Source organism: Augochlora pura, chromosome 6, assembly GCF_028453695.1.
Source record: "Augochlora pura isolate Apur16 chromosome 6, APUR_v2.2.1, whole genome shotgun sequence".
NCBI lineage: Eukaryota > Metazoa > Arthropoda > Insecta > Hymenoptera > Halictidae > Augochlora > Augochlora pura.
In genome coordinates, this window is record NC_135777.1 from 12,351,050 (window position 1) to 12,367,833 (window position 16,784).

The following is a 16,784-nucleotide window of genomic DNA, read 5'->3' on the forward strand; positions in this document are numbered from 1 at the left end:
TCTCTCTACGTTCGGTAAACTACAAATAATATAACCCCTACACAATAAATGATCAACTTTTGTTCCGGTATTTAGTCACTCTTGAAGTTAATAATATACAGATTATATATAAAAAAATCTTGGAAAACATTTTACTGAATGAAGAGAATATGTAGTTCTAACAGTTCTAACAGTAATTAAACGTAATTAACGGTTTAAATGTATAAATTGATCTAACAGTTCATAAGTCAGAATGTTACATTTTTACGAATGATAAAACTATTTGCACATATTATTATTACTCACTGCGTTTCATATTACAAACATATTAGAGACATAACACAAAATCATGGAAATACGAAAACAGAAGTCAATATTTATTACATTTATACAGAATTTTAATATACATGTAGCTATGTTTCTAATATTTAAAAGCGTATTGTTCTCTCACGTTGAATCGATATGATCATTTTCTTTCTTATTTTCACATTTATCCACGATTTCTGAAATGAAGAGGTCCACACTGAACTTACAGAAAGTCTAATACAAGCTAGTAAAAACTTTGTAAAATACTCACTCTTCACAATTGTCTGCAATGTCAGAACAGTTGGTGATTCTGGAACTTCAGTCAGAAAGTTTTTACCTTCATCACAGCATCTGGCTAATAATGGATCTAGTGGTATAGAACCAAAAAAATCAACGTTTAATCCTTCAGCCATTGCACGGCCACCGCCTGTTGACGCAGGAAATATCTCGGTAGACTCCTATTTATAAAATATTTCATAAAATTATCGAATAATCAAATGATAACATGGTGAAAAATATATATTATTGTTTTTGATACTTGCTTTACATTTAGGACACACAAAAATACTCATATTTTCAATAACACCTAAAATTGGAATGTTTGTTTTTCTGCAAAAATCGATTTCTTTTCTCACATCCAATAAAGCAACTTGTTGTGGAGTTGTAACAATTACTGCTCCTGTAATACCAGCCTGTTTAAGGTAAGACGTTGCAGATAAATGTTCATCTGATGTTCCTGGTGGTGTGTCTAAAATGAGATAGTCCAAACTACCCCAATCGACTTCTGATAAAAATTGTCTGATGATTCCTGAAGTTTATAAAACAAATGATGCCAATATGTCTTCAATTACAAGAAATATTAAATGGTTTACCGTTTTTCTTTGGTCCTCTCCATATTACTGCTTCATCGGGACTAGCAAGCAAAAATCCAATGGACATCAAAGATAAATTGTCCTCTATATACTGAAAATTTGTAATATTAATACAATATTAAGCTCTGACAACATTTTATGTTTATAAACCAATATTTACTACTGGAGACCATCCTGATCCACTTTGGTGAACTTGTTCTCCTATAACACCCAATACTCTTGGCTGAGACGGTCCACAAATGTCTATATCCAATACAGCAACCTATTGTATTTAAAATAGAGTGTGAGCTAAACTTTTAAACTGTTCATGTAAGTATAAGTAAAAGAAGATCTAAGTGATTTTTATGGATCTAACATTGAAGTTTATATTTATAAGTAATTATAAGTTAATATATTTCATAACATAGCCAGTGTATTAAAAAACAATTTAAGGTTTCTTATTTTCATAACTATGGTTATAACTACAAGAAATAAAAGATTTAAAATCATCAAGAATAATCTTATTCAATAATCACATAGATTTAGTTAAAATCAGTGTACGTATGAACTATATTGTCACAAAAAGTATTACCACAGGCTTTGATCAACCTATACTATCAAAGGTAACTATGGCATCATGAATGTACATAGAAAACAATATGGACATTCTTGGTATGGGAAAAAGGGTAAGCCTTTCTTAATTGCTGATTACATTGCATGAGTATAACACAAATACACAATAACTGATTAGTCATTAAGGTATTAATGGAAAATTAAAGGATTAAAGAACGGAACTATGTAAGGAATGTTATTTAGAGAAAAATATACAAACATTTGTTTGAGGATTGTTTGCTGCTAAAGATCTGGATACCAACGATGTTATAGTGCTTTTCCCAACTCCACCTTTACCAGACAATATGAGTATCTTATTTTTGACAGCGAGAAGTCTTGCTTTAACCAGAGCTATACCAGGATCAGTTTGCTTTGTAGAACCAGATGCACATAATGTTTGATTCGGACATCCAGCACACGTAGACACTTTACCAGCATCTTCGCTAGTTGTACCAGGACAATCTAAAACAATACTACATATGTTTTTAATCTCAAAACATACACTGGATGACTTCTAAGTGTACACATAGTATAAAAAGTCTACAAATATAAACATATATAAATATGTAAAAATGATTGAGTAATTGTATTGTGAAATAATTGATTTATTTGGAGCAAAATGGAACATAACCTCGTACATGTACAATAAATGTTGAATATATTGACAGGATCGTAAGGATATTTCGTAAATTCGATTTTTTGTGGACATCTGGTATTTAGTATAAACTAGCAGAAATACTTCATTTAATATATCGTAATATATCAAGAATACTTGGTCGCACGTGTACTTACGTTGCGGTGCGTTCGTAGGTACATCTGCCATGTTGAACTTTAACTATGTAAATATGGAAATTATAATAATCAATATATATGTAGTTCTTTAAATACCTGATGAACAGAAGATTATAGATAGGAGTCGTTAGTAAATATAAATTTTGGTGAATTTATTATTATGAAATACATAATGAAGGAAGAAGTACAATTGTACATTGAATTTACTTAAAAAGAAATATATAACTTTTTCTTATTTTACATACTATAATTTGTTTTTAAAAGATTTATGTATTACTTAAAAAAAAAATTAAAAAGGCTCAAACAACAGTATGCGACACAATATTTTAAAAAGAAAGTATTTAAATGGCTGCCAGAATTCAAAATACTCTATTCATTTGATATAAAAATTTGAAGTAGTTTTTTTGTTCAATATGAGGTGTAGGCAGTATAATAATAAAAAATCAGAAACTAGAAAAATACATACTTATATTTTTAAAATATCAATCTTTTGTCTTTATTTTATTTGTCAAAGCTTATGAAATTGAAAATAAATTGTATAAACTTAGTTAAGATGCTTAATTAAGTACAAGTTGCAATGTACACAAATGATTATTTTCTTAAATATTAACAATGCAAATACATGCTTCAGATAAATTTTATACGATCATTTTAAAAAATATTCGAGAAAATCGATTTATAAGCATTTAATTAATGCTTTTAATATTTAAACGCTCAGAGGCATGTTTTCTCGTTAAACGAAAATAAAATGTGTTTAGTCTGCCGAGACTAAATATTTAATTTTCTTAATCGAAAGCAAATTCTGTTTTCTAATTTTTATTATAGTCAATTTCAATATTTTTTACTCACTTGACCGCATGACATAATTAAATATTGCCTGGCACTCACAACTTTTAAAAGATATTCAACTACGGTTAAACGACCAGTGCATTAACGACATGACGTACTTCAATATGTTATTAAATATTTTAAATATTTATCTATTTATTTAATTAAAACGTTATAACATTATGTAAAAAAAGGAAGTTTATGAAAATCGCCTATCGATTATAAAACGCAAAGGAAAAAATTTAAATTTGATAATGTTCTTTAATGTATTTCATTTTTTACTTAGCAATTACCGTGGTATACCAATGATATGTCACTGCCTTGCATCGAGCCGGTTATAAAATATGGTTCAAGGGATTACAACGGTAGACACGAATTGATACCTTGGCGTTCAAACGCAGGCTATGAAAATGTTGAAGTTCTTCCTTCGTAAGTGTGTTGAAATCATGCAGTAATTTTTCCATTCATCCGTTTAACTGCTGCTTAACTTTCTATTAATGCTTCTAGAATGTCAAGAACAGTACCGAGTTACACTAGTAACGTTGTAAATTCGTTAAAATTTCCCAATCTCCTAACAGGATATTATCGTAATCCTATACATGCGACGAAAACTGCTCTTCATACACGGTTCACCCCTAACGAATGGTTCGAGAGACAAGTGAAATGTTACAACGAAGCGGATTCGTGTAGACATTTTTCGGAGAAAACACGGAATGATGCTTTACGAATTATCAGGTAAGTTGAGTACAGTAGTTGCCATCTAATAGGAGCGTCCTATCCTTTCGATTGCATAAACAATTAATTTACATGTTAAGATAGTCCAGTTCATATTTCTTGCGGAATTTATTTCGTGCGATTATTACCACATTTTTAAAAACTCAATGCTCATATGTGTTCATATGTCCATATGTGTTCATATGTGAACACAATTACTTCCTCTTTAAACCAATTAATTTACACGTTAAAATAGTCGTATTATACAAATATTTGATTTTATGTCTACTCAGAAGTATAGGCTAAGCTTCGTAATTTGCATACCTCGAATAACTTCTAAATTATTTATACAAAAAATTGTTGCATGTATGTTGTAAATGGGTTGTGCAAAAAATTATTTTACAAAGCTATACAAATATTTTGACAGGTCTTTATAGAAACCGTTCAATATTTATGTGATACAATGTCGGACAAAAAGATAACACATTTTTAAATTACCGTAATTTTTATTTATTTAACATTGCAACCATGGTTTAGTTTCTATACAAATTTTAAAAATACTATTATAAACATACATAAATGAAATAAAATTGAGTTTTGCCAGTCGAAACAATTTTATTTGAAAAAAAGAGAATTTTTATGGAAATACAGTGGGTTAAAATGATAGCACATTTAACTACAAATTATGTATAGCAATAAATCAACGAATGATATTTAATACTTAATATTTTGTGGCTTCTCCTTTATATTTATTAACAGTTATCTTTCTCGTCCAGCTCGGTTAAGATTTCCATAACAATTTTTGAGAATGTTACCGCATTGGCCAATCCGAAACGCGATTTCTTTCTGACGAAAAGTACCCTTTTACTACTTTTGCAGTGCGCGTTGGGCTGTGAACCAAGTAAAATAGCGTCAGGTTATCTGCTTTTAGTTCCTTTCATTTTTGAGATATGATCATTTTTTGATTGACTACTGATTTTTCAATATTGACAAGAGATTTTACTCATGTCTCCATCATCATAAGCTCATGCACCGATTTTAGCGTTGTAGACAAATTTTCCACTTATCCGAAAGATGCAAATGGGTTAATAATAAAGTGAAAACCTGAATTTCCAGGAACACACAAATTTTGTGTACGGTTTCATTTACAAAAACACGTTTGAAGAGTCCTAATCTAATACTTAGAATTCTTATTAAGAACAAGGCAATCCAATGTTCAATACATTGTTACTACACACATAAAAGAAACTCGTACACTTATATGTGTGTCAAGCATTGCAAGAGTTCCAGCCATCGTAGGCCGCCAAATGTTAAAAATTACTCCAAAATAATGTAAAAATTTGTATTTTGGAGACCGAAGAAACATAGATTAGACTTTTAGGAAACATAATTTTAACTATGCCCGATCTGAATATTACAATACCGAATCGTCAAAACGACAAGTTCTCTTGTAATTTTCGTATACGTATTTCGCGATAAAAATACTTCCCTCTCCTGCTGAACTACTCCATCATTCCTATTCACACATACATTCATACATCTTCGTAAGTATACCATATCTAAACGCAATCCTCATTTCGGGAGGGATAGATGGATATTATATAAAATTATAATTAGAATCGAGACCCAAGCGTTCCTTTTCTATTCTAATTATCTACATATACTACTCATCAAATGTAGATATCCCCCCCCCCCCCCAAAAAAAATAAACTCAGCAGGATTGACATTCATATAAAATAATAGGAGATTGAATACAAATCTAATTGGATATCTGGAAAATCTTGCTTGTGAAATTAATAGTCCCGTAATGGAGCAAATAACAAAATTATGGACTGATGTATCAGAGATGCTGAAGAGAAGATTCACCACGGACAATACGATACTGGCAGAAGACTAGGGGAGAGAATAAACGATATCAGTTTCTGGCGAAACGAAGTCGCTTCTGAATTGGTAAGATTACTTCAAGAAATTGAAAGAGTTCAAGATTGTCGTTCACTTTTGGAGAAAGCTATTAAAGATATCGAGGCTCCGCTGCATATCGCTGAAGAATGCCTTTACCATAGAGAAGCTAGAAAAGGTAACAATAAAGTGAATAATAATTGAAATAAAATAACATCTTCTTAAAATTGTATAGTCCTAGCGCGGCCAGAAGGCTTATACAATGTATAAGTACACAGTACTTATGTATATGTATACAGTCACCATTTTTGGCCAGTAACGACCGATAGTTGCAGTAGTGGAGTACATTATGATTTATTATTACGCCTGTGCTATCTTTAATTCCGCATTGTGTAGTTAAGATAGCTCGAAAATTCTGAATGATATGTAAACCCTACGTCGTACGAATATGAAACCATAACATGTCTTCACTTGACTTCAGCGAACTCTGTGTAAAAAAATATAAACATATGGATGGATAGACATATAATGATAGCACACCAAGGATTTGTTGATACTTTCTTCAGTATTCTGTCAGTTCTTGAGCAGTTAACGTGCTTTGACTCGTTCAATTTAGAAACACAATGGGGCGTGGAAAAAAATTAACTGAAGGTGAAATTGCAACAATTATTACTTTGAGAAAAAGAAAAGTTATCATTACGGAAATTGCGAAGGAAATTAAAAGGAGTAGAAAAGTACAGTAGTAGTATACAATGTACTGAAAAACGTTGATGGTTACGGTAAAAAGAAGAGTAGTGGTAGACCAACTGAACTATCTAACCGTGATAGACGAGCAATTCTGCGTACTGCGAGTAATTCTTGTGCAACAGCAAAAGAAATTGCTCGCAAAGCGGGTGTGAATACGAATATCGAAAACGTTCGTCGTGTGCTCCGAACATCTAACAATATAACTAGAAGAAAAATTAAAAGAAAGCCACGCCTACATTCTAGACACATGCAGGAACGTTTATTATTCGCAAAAGAACACACACATTGGAAGAGATCCTGGAAAAAAATTATCTTTACTGATGAGAACAAATTTAATTTGGATGGTCTTGATGGACACTTATATTATTACCATGATATGCGGAAAGAAGAAATAAAAACAATCAGACGACAAGCAGGAGGTGGAAGCGTTATGATATGGTCAGGGATTGGCTACAATGGGAAAACCGATATTTAATTCATTCAGGGCCGAATGAACAATATAAAATATTTCGAATTAATTAAAAATCAAATTAATACGTATGCAGAACATATTGCTGCTGTACATACAGCAAAAATTGTTCAAGAGTATTTTACAAAAGAAAATATTGGTGTTTTAAAGTGGCCAGCATGCTCCCCTGACTTAAGTATAATTGAAAACTGCTGGGGAATGTTATCGCGAGCTGTCTATGCTCAAGGAAGGCAATTCGAGAACATTCACGATTTAAAAAAGTGTATCCAAAAAGAATGGAATAATTTACCACAAATTCAAATCCATAAGTTATACAAATCTTTACCAAAGAAGATGATTGAAGTCATCGAAAATAAGGGCGGAGCCACTCATTATTAGTTTGTTATAATTAAAGTATTTTGTTCATAATTAAATTAAAGGATACCATCACAGATCCTTAGTGTGCTATCATTTTGTGTCTACCCGTCCATATGTTTATATTTTTTTACGCAGAGTTCGCTGAAGTCACGTGAAGGCATGTTATGGTTCCATATTCGTATGACGTAGGGGTTTACATATCATTCAGAATTTTCGAGCCATCTTAACTACACAATGCGGAATTAAAGATAGCACACGCGTGCTATCTCTTTGTTTGGGAGTGTATATGGTAGATGTCCTAATTTCCGTGCTCCCGGATTAAAAACGTATCAAAAGAGAAAAGTATTATAAATAAATTATTGTGATTAATGAACTATTTTTTTATTATCTTCACCTATTAACATGTAAGGAAGGGTATTATATTTTTCATATGTTAAAATGTAATAAACATTTTTCAATTGATGCTTGCACAGAAATCGTGAGAAACGTTTGCTGAAGATTTTCGAATAAATTAATTATTAATGTGCTTTATTTTTAAAAATATATTAATGCATTAAATGAAAATTCTAGTACTTAATCAGAGTTTCGGTAAAGTTAAAATTGGCTTAAAGGCACGATAATTGGGACATCTATCCTAGTCCGCCTTTCGAAAAGAAGAAACCTCAAACATATTGGTAGTTGAAATAGATGTGTGCCTCATTTCTGTTTCGGATTTTATTGTTAAAAAATCGAAAGTCCTTTTACGATACGATGTTATCTTTAAAAAAAAAGAAGAAATTTAAGGACTCTTTCTGTCTTAACTGTAAATGTTGTACGAATAATTTTTATACAGAATGATTCTGTTGATTCTCCCAACTATTACGCAGTAATTTCTTATACATGTGTCAGTTGCATAATGTGAGAAATTTTTTATCCTCGGACGCAAACCATATTATTGACACACAAGAACTCAACGCTAGATTATGTACGATCCGTGCTAATGCTCTTAACTAATATCTTAGAATTAATTTCTCGGTGAATATTAAACATTATTACGGATTATTGAGCGACAATGACGATGAATAAACGAGAAAAAGGAAATAAATTTTGGAATAATAAATAATTTTTTTCTCATGACTTCTATAACGTAGCGAGTGTTGTCCGTCCGGAGATTAACGCAAAGATTATCTAAACCATTTTTCAATTTATTTTGAAAATTAAGAGTCTGAGAATAGATCTAAAAGATAATAATAAATCTAAACTAAAATAGTCTGTAAGTTAGGTGATACTATTTATACTTGTATAACCATTCTGTATACAAAGGCATAGAACTTGTACACGACGATTCGGAAAAGTGTTTGTTGAAAGAAATCCAAATGTTACAACAGAATCGAAACAAACTGGAAACTTGTTTAAACACGTGTAAAGAACAGGTAATAAATAATCAGAACTTATCTATAGAATGCAAATTAATCAATTTTGTTTGCAGCTTCGAGATTGTAGAGCCTCTCAAAACCAATTGGAATTAGACTTGAGAAACAAAGAAAATGCACTGGGAATAGACTCAATGTGTCATCGGTTAAACAATTACAGCCACGGATTGCAATATTACACCGGAATCAACGAATACGATCCGTGGTACAAGATAATATGCTTCACATTATGTTAGACAACGTAACGTAAACAAGAAAAAGATTCTTTACGGCAACTGGAGCATCTAATGCTCTTAACAATTACTTTGTTTATCGATGTTGCGCGTGTTGTTAAATTCTTTGGATTTTCTATTCAGCTCTCCTATGGTGTCCAAAAAAACTTACACTAGTGATATTTGGGTCATGTAGATATATGCATATCTTTAGAAACTACACTTAATGCAGAAGAAAGCAAAAATCCATTTGCAGAATTTCATTTTGACTTAAATGCGGTGGTAATTAAAAATGTTATACAAGCCTAATACACGGTCTGGTTCATATCGACTCGAAACATCATAAAGGGTTAAAACGGAACGTAACTTAAACTTTTTACGACGTCTTCTACATTTCGTAAAACGCCTAATAATATATCATATAAATTTTTCTCTTAATGTATAAAGTATGTTCAGATTTTTAAAGTATAGATATTTTAGCAAACCCTGCGCTTTGCACAATGAATTTAACGTCATAATATTACGATCATTCCTTGATGAGGTACAATAAGTTAAAAAAGAAGCACAATTTTATCATTTTTCGGCATACATTTCTTCAAAAGGCAGAGAGACCCGGACACTCAGATGAAACAAAAATACAGTACATAATGAATAAATTATTATTACATTTTTTATTCACAAGGTGAAGTCCCAGGCCTGACGCTGATTTTATGAAACGGAATCTAATGATAGCCGGTTTTGGGTGGAGTCGACTAATAGTTTTTGAGACATCTAATATTAAAATCGACAGTAATAAAATCAGGAAGGTAAGCTGGATTTTCGGCCATGACGCCGTGCGGCACCGCGGGCCTACAGGGATGCAGCGAAGTGGTGGAGCTGATGGAGCGAGAGAGGAGAACCTATAGAGAGATTAATTCACTCCCATACATAACATTTTCTCTTTACTACCTATTTGTCCATCACTTGTGAGCACTTCTCTGACATGCATGAATGCGTCGCAGCGCAGCGGCTTATTTTTCTGGCTTTTCACTAACAACTTCAACGTCTCGAAAATTATATGCCGTCTGCACCCAAAATTGAATATCATTAAATTCAGAGTTACTAACTCTATCACGGTACGAATCTCATCAAAAAAGTCAGCATCATACCTGGAGACTTCTCTCCGTCAGGAAAACCACAGAAATATCCTGAATCATACCGAAAGGAAAACACATCTCTTAAATATTTTACCAAAAAGAAAATCGGTAAAAAATAGCGAATTTCCCTGGACATTATTTTGAATGATCATTTATCTAGGTGTCATGTTTTGTAATATAATTTTGATGTAAAAATGATATTATAAAATGTGATGGTAATTATTTACATTAGGATCGAATTTACCGATTTCGATAACCTTTGACCCTTTCGGTACGAGCGCCGGATATATCCGGCGTCCTCGCGACGACTGCTATAAATAACAAAATTTTATATAAATATCTCTTAATATCTCTTAAGCAACGAGCAAAACTTTTGTTAAAAAATTTCGTTTTATTAAGCACAGTTTTTATTTAACGCTTAGAAAATATCTTCTTATAAAGGAGGTCATGTGCGGTGGCAATTTTCGGCGCGGCGCCTCGTACAGCGAGGGTGTCACGACGAACAGAGTGCTCGTTTCCGAAAGGGTTAAATAATTACTAATTTCCAATTGCCACAGTAATAACTGCCCATTGTTTATGCATTCAATTTTTATATTTATTGCATTGTATCTATTGGGAGTACAGAATCTCCCATAAATGCTGCTTAGTTAACACAAAACTTGACATATTCAATAGAGTAAAAAACAGGTGTATTAAATGAAACTCAAAGCAATATAAACTGAATGTTATTGGCAGATATCTAGTCTCTCAGAAACAATTGAAATCAGTTGTTACTATGAAACAGTCATAACAGTTAGAGCTATCTTTTGAAAACGGACCGAACTAATTTGTGCTCCCAATAATTTTTGAACTTTTATATCAAAGAGTGCACAAAATATCGCGATGTTCCTCCTTAAAAGAAACAATTTTATTTTTTTGTATTTTTCGAGAACAATAGACAATCCATTTACTTTCATTTTATTTTGTACCCTTTTATCTTTGATATGTATTGATCCTCCTTTTTTGGGGAAGAGGAGATAAAGATGTTCGATAATACCAACCATATTCGACATCCTCGGTTTATTGGATGTATAAACATTGCAAATCCTATTTTCTGTAAAGAATATAATAGTATTCGTAACTAGAGTGTTTTTAATGAAATAGCAGTACATTTGCAGTATCTTGTCGGTAATGCTATCATTCGATTGCGTAACACAGCAGAAAAAGACGTATAAAACTGTTCGATGCAATTCGAAACACAAAAACTTTTCAGATTCTTATAATATAACAAACAACAAATATAATTAAAGTAAACAAAATTGTACAACAATCAACAAAAACTGATTTCCCACGAAAATGTAATTATTTTTGACTGGGATCAATGTTACTAAAGTTATGACCATTTAAATTTGGTTCCATTTTTCGAATACATTAAATAAAATTAAGATTTACACTGTCACACGTCTTAATTAGACTTTCACCAACATTCCCTAGTTTTCATAATAAAAAAATATATATACATATAATTTAACATTTAATGTATTTTCATTTTAATCATTCCTTACAAATCCTTACGTATTTATAACGTAATATTAAACCGTGTTTTTGGTTGAAAAAAGTCCATAGAATAATTTCATATTATACATACACAACTGCGTAATTATTATTATGAAACATTTCTAAATCATAAAATTAATTCGCGCATCTCAGTATTTCAGAACAAGATACATGGGCAGATGCAGCAAACCGAATAGTCGAAAAGTCTCGAGTAGAACGAAGCAAAAGCTGCCAGTTAAGATCAAATGCAGAAGTTCTGACGAAAAAAGTTGCACAGGAAATGTGGGATGCGTGGAGCACCACAAATAACGCTTTATCTCACAGATCTTCCGAATTACTTGAAGCTAAAACGAGGCTCGAACAACATCTACAGAAAGTAAATACGATCATGTTTATCAGTTCTATCGATGCACTACTAGAATTTTTTCAACTTATGTTTCTGTTGCAGGTGCAACAAGAAATATTCGAGGTCGAAAAAAATTTGGAACTCATGCGTAAAGCTATAGCGGATAAAAGTTACGCTGTTAAAGTAGCTCACACCAGACTAGAAGCCAGAATGCATCGGCCAGATATCGAACTATGCCGCGATTATGTTCACGTAAGGTTCGTTTCGTTATTTTCATGTAATACGAACAGTAGCTTACTGTTGGATATTTTTATTTCATTGCATGTATTATTACAGCCTTAAGAAAGAAATCGACGAAATAAACCATCAGGTGGACAGAATGCAGAGGTCGTTCAAAGAATTGGAGAATCAACAGCAGAAATTATTAAGAACCCGCTCGAAATTGGAGCACGATCTAACCCTAAAAATCGATGCAATGTACATCGATCGAGAGAAAGTCTCCGGTCTCCGACGTGCTTATCCTATCAACGTTCTCTTCAGATTCTAGTGGCAGTACACAGAAAGTTTTTCAATTTCTCTGCATCGTTGAAATGCACTCCTAAAGGAATTTAGGTCAAGTGATATTTCAAGGTATGTCTATGAAGAATACATTGGAATTTGTTTAACGATATGATTCTATTTGTTCTTTAAAATGTAACGCAGTATTTACAATTAATCCCTTTTTAAAAAGTTAGGTATAGGTAGAGTCATTCCCGGTTTCGCCTGGAAGAACGTATATGATAGTATAATTTCGTTGATGTTCTCCATTCTGGGATCTTCGGCGAATTGCGGATCGATGTAGAAGAAAACGGGCATATCAACCTGCAACAGTAGAATTATTAGGACTTATGATAAATTCATTTCTTAGCAATACAACGTATTGATTCGTAAGATGAATTTATAATAAAAGTCGTTGATATGGATCGAATAGCACTTACTTCTTCTTGAGGATTGAGCTGTTGCTCCTCGAAACAAAAGCACTGAATTTTATTGAAATACTGGCCTGCTTCGAATGGTACAACATTGTAAGTAGATATACCAATGACAGGCTTATCTAGCGGATTTTTTGCCGTATAAAAAGCCAAAGCAGTTTCTCCAGGCACAACATTTATATAATTTTGTTGAGGCTTAAAATTCCATTGCATCATTGCCGACGTGTCTGCATTAAACGATATTTTGATGATCCTATCCTTGACAGGCTGCATCGTGCTCACCTTCTCAGCATCATGACCAACAGACACTGTTCCTCCATAACTATACGACTGTTGTGAAAAGAATTTTATGCACTTGTTATATTATTCTTTAATAACATTATGTAGCCTAATATAATATAATGAAATAGAATAAAGTAGAACATAACATTATTTTTAAACTATTTCCCTAAAAAAGAGTCTTAAAATGCATTACCAATTATAATAATTGAATGGGAACTTTAAATAAGGATCTCTGTTAGACATGTTATGAATATAACATAATTCAAGGCTTTCATTTCATTATTAGCCCAGTTTTTATTATTATCATTTTATTTATTATCAGTTCATGAAATGTATGTATTTTTAATTTACTGGTCATAGTTTATAATTATGCAGATAAATAGGCTTGAAAATCAAACTACATACATTGTTTAAATGGAAAGATTATTGAAAAAGTTATAATCATTAATACAATATCAAAAAACATGCAAGGTCAAATTGGTGGTGGTCACAATTTGGTGCAAATAGTTTATTGTAGACAGGTATTTAGAGGTCACAATAAGTTGTTTTGAATAGATAATATACTTTTGTACTGTGTTAATTGTTGTGGCTCATTGTGCACTGTAAAACACGTTTGATTATTACAGTTTTTTCTTCATATAATAGACACAGAACAAGTAAGTTGCGTTTAAAAATTAAAGCTAGTCATACTATATATTAATTTCATGCAAAATGTATTTTATTAGAAACAGTAACATATAACTTGAATAGAATTTTAATAGCAAGGTATCTATATATTTTTGGCCATTAATAACTTAAATAATCATCTATTTTGTTCATATTTTAATGAAAACATTGGTTTAAACAGTTTGTTTTCAATATTGCATAAATCAATAGTTGCTTTTACCTATACCATAATATGTTATTTTCCTATACTTTTGCTATTATAGCATGAAAATTTGAAATAATATGATTGATGATTATGTCATCAAATTATATCCACCATTATTCTAGATAGATTGATGTTCTTGTAGAATAATAATAAATGCTTTTATTTGTATATCAGAGAGTGTATTTTTAAAAAAGAAACCATAATGTAATATAATACAATGTAATGTGTTACCTGACAGAAAATTCTGTATAAAGGCACAGCTGCATAAGTGCACCCAAGAATTAGCACACCAAATCCGCTCCAATATAAACGTGCGGACCGGAGCTTTCTGACTTGAGCAGCATGATATTGACTATACAGTATTCGAGACACAGTAACACCTACTTTGTTTGAGCAGCCATTAAACAGTTTTTGGTATATTTTGAAATACATGTTGACTTACTACTGTCGGCTAACATAACCTAAAACCGGCGACGACAGAAAAGTTTCGTATAAACTTTTATTCAACGTATTTCTTAAACGTAGAGTGAATTTTGGAAATATATCAACGATACATTTCATTCATTACCTGCCAGTAATATTCGTCAATTTAAATTACGTATGTATGTACATGCAAAACCATGGACGCGTCCATTTTGATCGAACACGTACATGTCGCCATCTCTCGAGATATCGAAACATTTAAATTAACTTGATATGTCAATTTGTGTACGTACATATTTGCATATGCACATAAATACATTGTTATATAAATGGAAATCGAATTTTTCATTTATAGACATAAAAGACATTGTTTTAACTGAAGTTTTAGCTGAACTATTACATGATGGTGTGTACGACCATTGCAACAATGTCAAGAACGATTGCTACGCCGTTTGCAGCAATTGTTTTGTTCGTATTTTGTAATGTTCACAATAATTGGCACATTACATGTATATTTCTCTTTTTAACCCTTAGGGGTCTATGGACGCATATATGCGTTTGACGAAAGTCGCCGTTGTGACCGAAGGACGCAGATATGCGTTTACTCTAAGTCATAAAGACCGTAAGCGCTAGCCGCGCGTCGTCGCTACGGACCGTTTCGGCCGGGAGTATTTAAAGCACTAAGGGTTAATATCGATTTCAATATGTTTCTGTGTTCGGAGTGCAACATCTATTTTTTCATATTCAGAAAAGTCCACAGAATTCCATTGTTCAGATTAAAACGGTATAAAAATAGGAAATATATGTTTTTTTAAATTCATTTTTATTAATGTAATAAATAAACATGTTATAGGAATAGGACAAAAATTTGTTGTAATGATCTTATTGACAAATGTAATATTTGGTATTGGATTAGAACGTTCAACAGCAAAGATTTTAATGTGGAAACATAAAAAAAGAAGTAATAGATCAACTCGGAGTAATATAAACTCGATTGAACAAAATTTAAGATTTTGGTGTAACAAGAAAACTTGTCGAAATTTTAAATACATCGGTTTCATTATATGTTAAAAAATTTCAGCAATTTGTACTAACAAAAATATCATTCGGCATAATAACGTATGATCGCACACAATTTTTGAAAATATAGCATATGATATTGTAATTTGATTAGAATCTTTTAGCTCCTCCACGATACCTATTAGACTTTAGTCCAACTAATTCTCATTCATTTCGCACGCTACATAATTCTTTTAACACATTACGTCACGACAGTCACTGGTGTGAAACAGACAAATAAATACGCTACGCAGTATACACTCATGCAATGCAGTACGACAATTCAGTATTCTATTATTTCTTTTAATAACTTATTCACTTATTAATTACTTATTATGAGAAGTAAATGTATGTACTAAATCTATGTCTATTACTGCAGTAATGATTTCTTTTCAATCTCACGAAAAATAATCAAAGCAGACACTCGAATGATATTCGCTTCCTTGCTTAATGTTACAAAGTAGACGTTATAATTCGCCCTTTGCAGATCAAAATATTTTTAAAGTGATTATTTTTAAGTGAAAGACTTAAATAATAGAAAAAATTAATAATGTATCTTAATCTTTTGTTATGTACGCCATACAAATATTTCTGGAATAAGATGTACAGTTCTGATATTGTTAGTCCGTCGACATTCATCATTAAAGAGTTAACTTTTTACTTAATGGTTAAATAGCCTAAATAGTATTAAATCATTACCGAATAAACAATCAGGAAACAACCACAGAAAGTGCATAAGAGAGGTCAAGAGACACGAGGTTGTTTGGAAAGGTACCGAAGATAACTGCTTGTGGTGTTTCATTTTAATCAGTACATGCGATTATCCCAAGAATTATCCATTATTTAAAAAAAAAACTACAATATCGAGGAGAATGTAATTCAAACCCGCTATTTTGTTTGTAAGTGTACACATGTGTAAGTGTACGCACGAAGATCATTTGTATTTTCTAAATAAAACTGTATTAACCAATTTATGTTGCAA

At 31.7% G+C, this 16,784-nt stretch overlaps 3 protein-coding genes across 4 annotated transcripts; 1 reads left to right on the forward strand and 2 right to left on the reverse strand.

The window, feature by feature from the left end:
- Positions 1-335: 335 nt before the first annotated feature.
- Nubp1 (NUBP iron-sulfur cluster assembly factor 1) lies at positions 336-2,595 on the reverse strand. 2 transcript variants are annotated; one of them, XM_078184434.1, is made up of 7 exons: positions 2,541-2,595; positions 1,969-2,210; positions 1,318-1,419; positions 1,158-1,248; positions 828-1,093; positions 557-743; positions 336-482 (listed from the first exon to the last, which is right to left on the reverse strand). In XM_078184434.1, the coding sequence occupies exons 1-7, from the start codon at positions 2,569-2,571 to the stop codon at positions 427-429; spliced, it is 975 nt and encodes a 324-aa protein (XP_078040560.1). In that variant the 5' UTR covers positions 2,572-2,595; the 3' UTR covers positions 336-426. The 2 variants fall into 2 exon arrangements, with proteins under 2 accessions (XP_078040560.1, XP_078040559.1); XM_078184433.1 differs by lacking the exon at positions 2,541-2,595 and adding an exon at positions 2,387-2,472 and having other exon boundaries at positions 1,969-2,221.
- A 117-nt stretch (positions 2,596-2,712) lies between these two features.
- On the forward strand, positions 2,713-12,899 carry LOC144470975 (tektin-3). Its single transcript, XM_078182594.1, has 9 exons — positions 2,713-2,724; positions 3,655-3,797; positions 3,876-4,103; positions 5,927-6,159; positions 8,857-8,966; positions 9,023-9,171; positions 12,004-12,226; positions 12,299-12,453; positions 12,533-12,899. The coding sequence occupies exons 1-9, from the start codon at positions 2,713-2,715 to the stop codon at positions 12,741-12,743; spliced, it is 1,464 nt and encodes a 487-aa protein (XP_078038720.1). The 3' UTR covers positions 12,744-12,899.
- Cox11 (Cytochrome c oxidase copper chaperone COX11) lies at positions 12,853-14,986 on the reverse strand. The gene is made up of 4 exons (XM_078184435.1): positions 14,889-14,986; positions 14,552-14,781; positions 13,174-13,497; positions 12,853-13,057 (listed from the first exon to the last, which is right to left on the reverse strand). Exons 2-4 carry the CDS (start codon positions 14,750-14,752, stop codon positions 12,908-12,910), a joined length of 675 nt encoding a protein of 224 aa, XP_078040561.1. The 5' UTR covers positions 14,753-14,781; positions 14,889-14,986; the 3' UTR covers positions 12,853-12,907.
- Between the last annotated feature and the right edge of the window lie 1,798 nt (positions 14,987-16,784).

What these genes read in the sequence shown, in the direction of transcription:
- LOC144470975 (XM_078182594.1), top strand. An exon ending in CCATAGAGAAGCTAGAAAAG is followed by an intron (nt 6,160 to 8,856) that starts GTAACAATAAAG and finishes CTGTATACAAAG; the next exon opens with GCATAGAACTTGTACACGAC. An exon ending in TCGAACAACATCTACAGAAA is followed by an intron (nt 12,227 to 12,298) that starts GTAAATACGATC and finishes TTTCTGTTGCAG; the next exon opens with GTGCAACAAGAAATATTCGA.
- Cox11 (XM_078184435.1), bottom strand. Translation starts at nt 14,752, where the DNA reads ATGTATTTCAAAATATACCAAAAACTGTTTAATGGCTGCTCAAACAAA. An exon ending in TATACAGAATTTTCTGTCAG is followed by an intron (nt 13,498 to 14,551) that starts GTAACACATTAC and finishes TTTTCACAACAG; the next exon opens with TCGTATAGTTATGGAGGAAC. An exon ending in AGCTCAATCCTCAAGAAGAA is followed by an intron (nt 13,058 to 13,173) that starts GTAAGTGCTATT and finishes CTACTGTTGCAG; the next exon opens with GTTGATATGCCCGTTTTCTT.
- Nubp1 (XM_078184433.1), bottom strand. Translation starts at nt 2,457, where the DNA reads ATGTCCACAAAAAATCGAATTTACGAAATATCCTTACGATCCTGTCAA. An exon ending in ATTCAACATTTATTGTACAT is followed by an intron (nt 2,222 to 2,386) that starts GTACGAGGTTAT and finishes AAACATATGTAG; the next exon opens with TATTGTTTTAGATTGTCCTG. An exon ending in GAGAGGACCAAAGAAAAACG is followed by an intron (nt 1,094 to 1,157) that starts GTAAACCATTTA and finishes TATAAACTTCAG; the next exon opens with GAATCATCAGACAATTTTTA.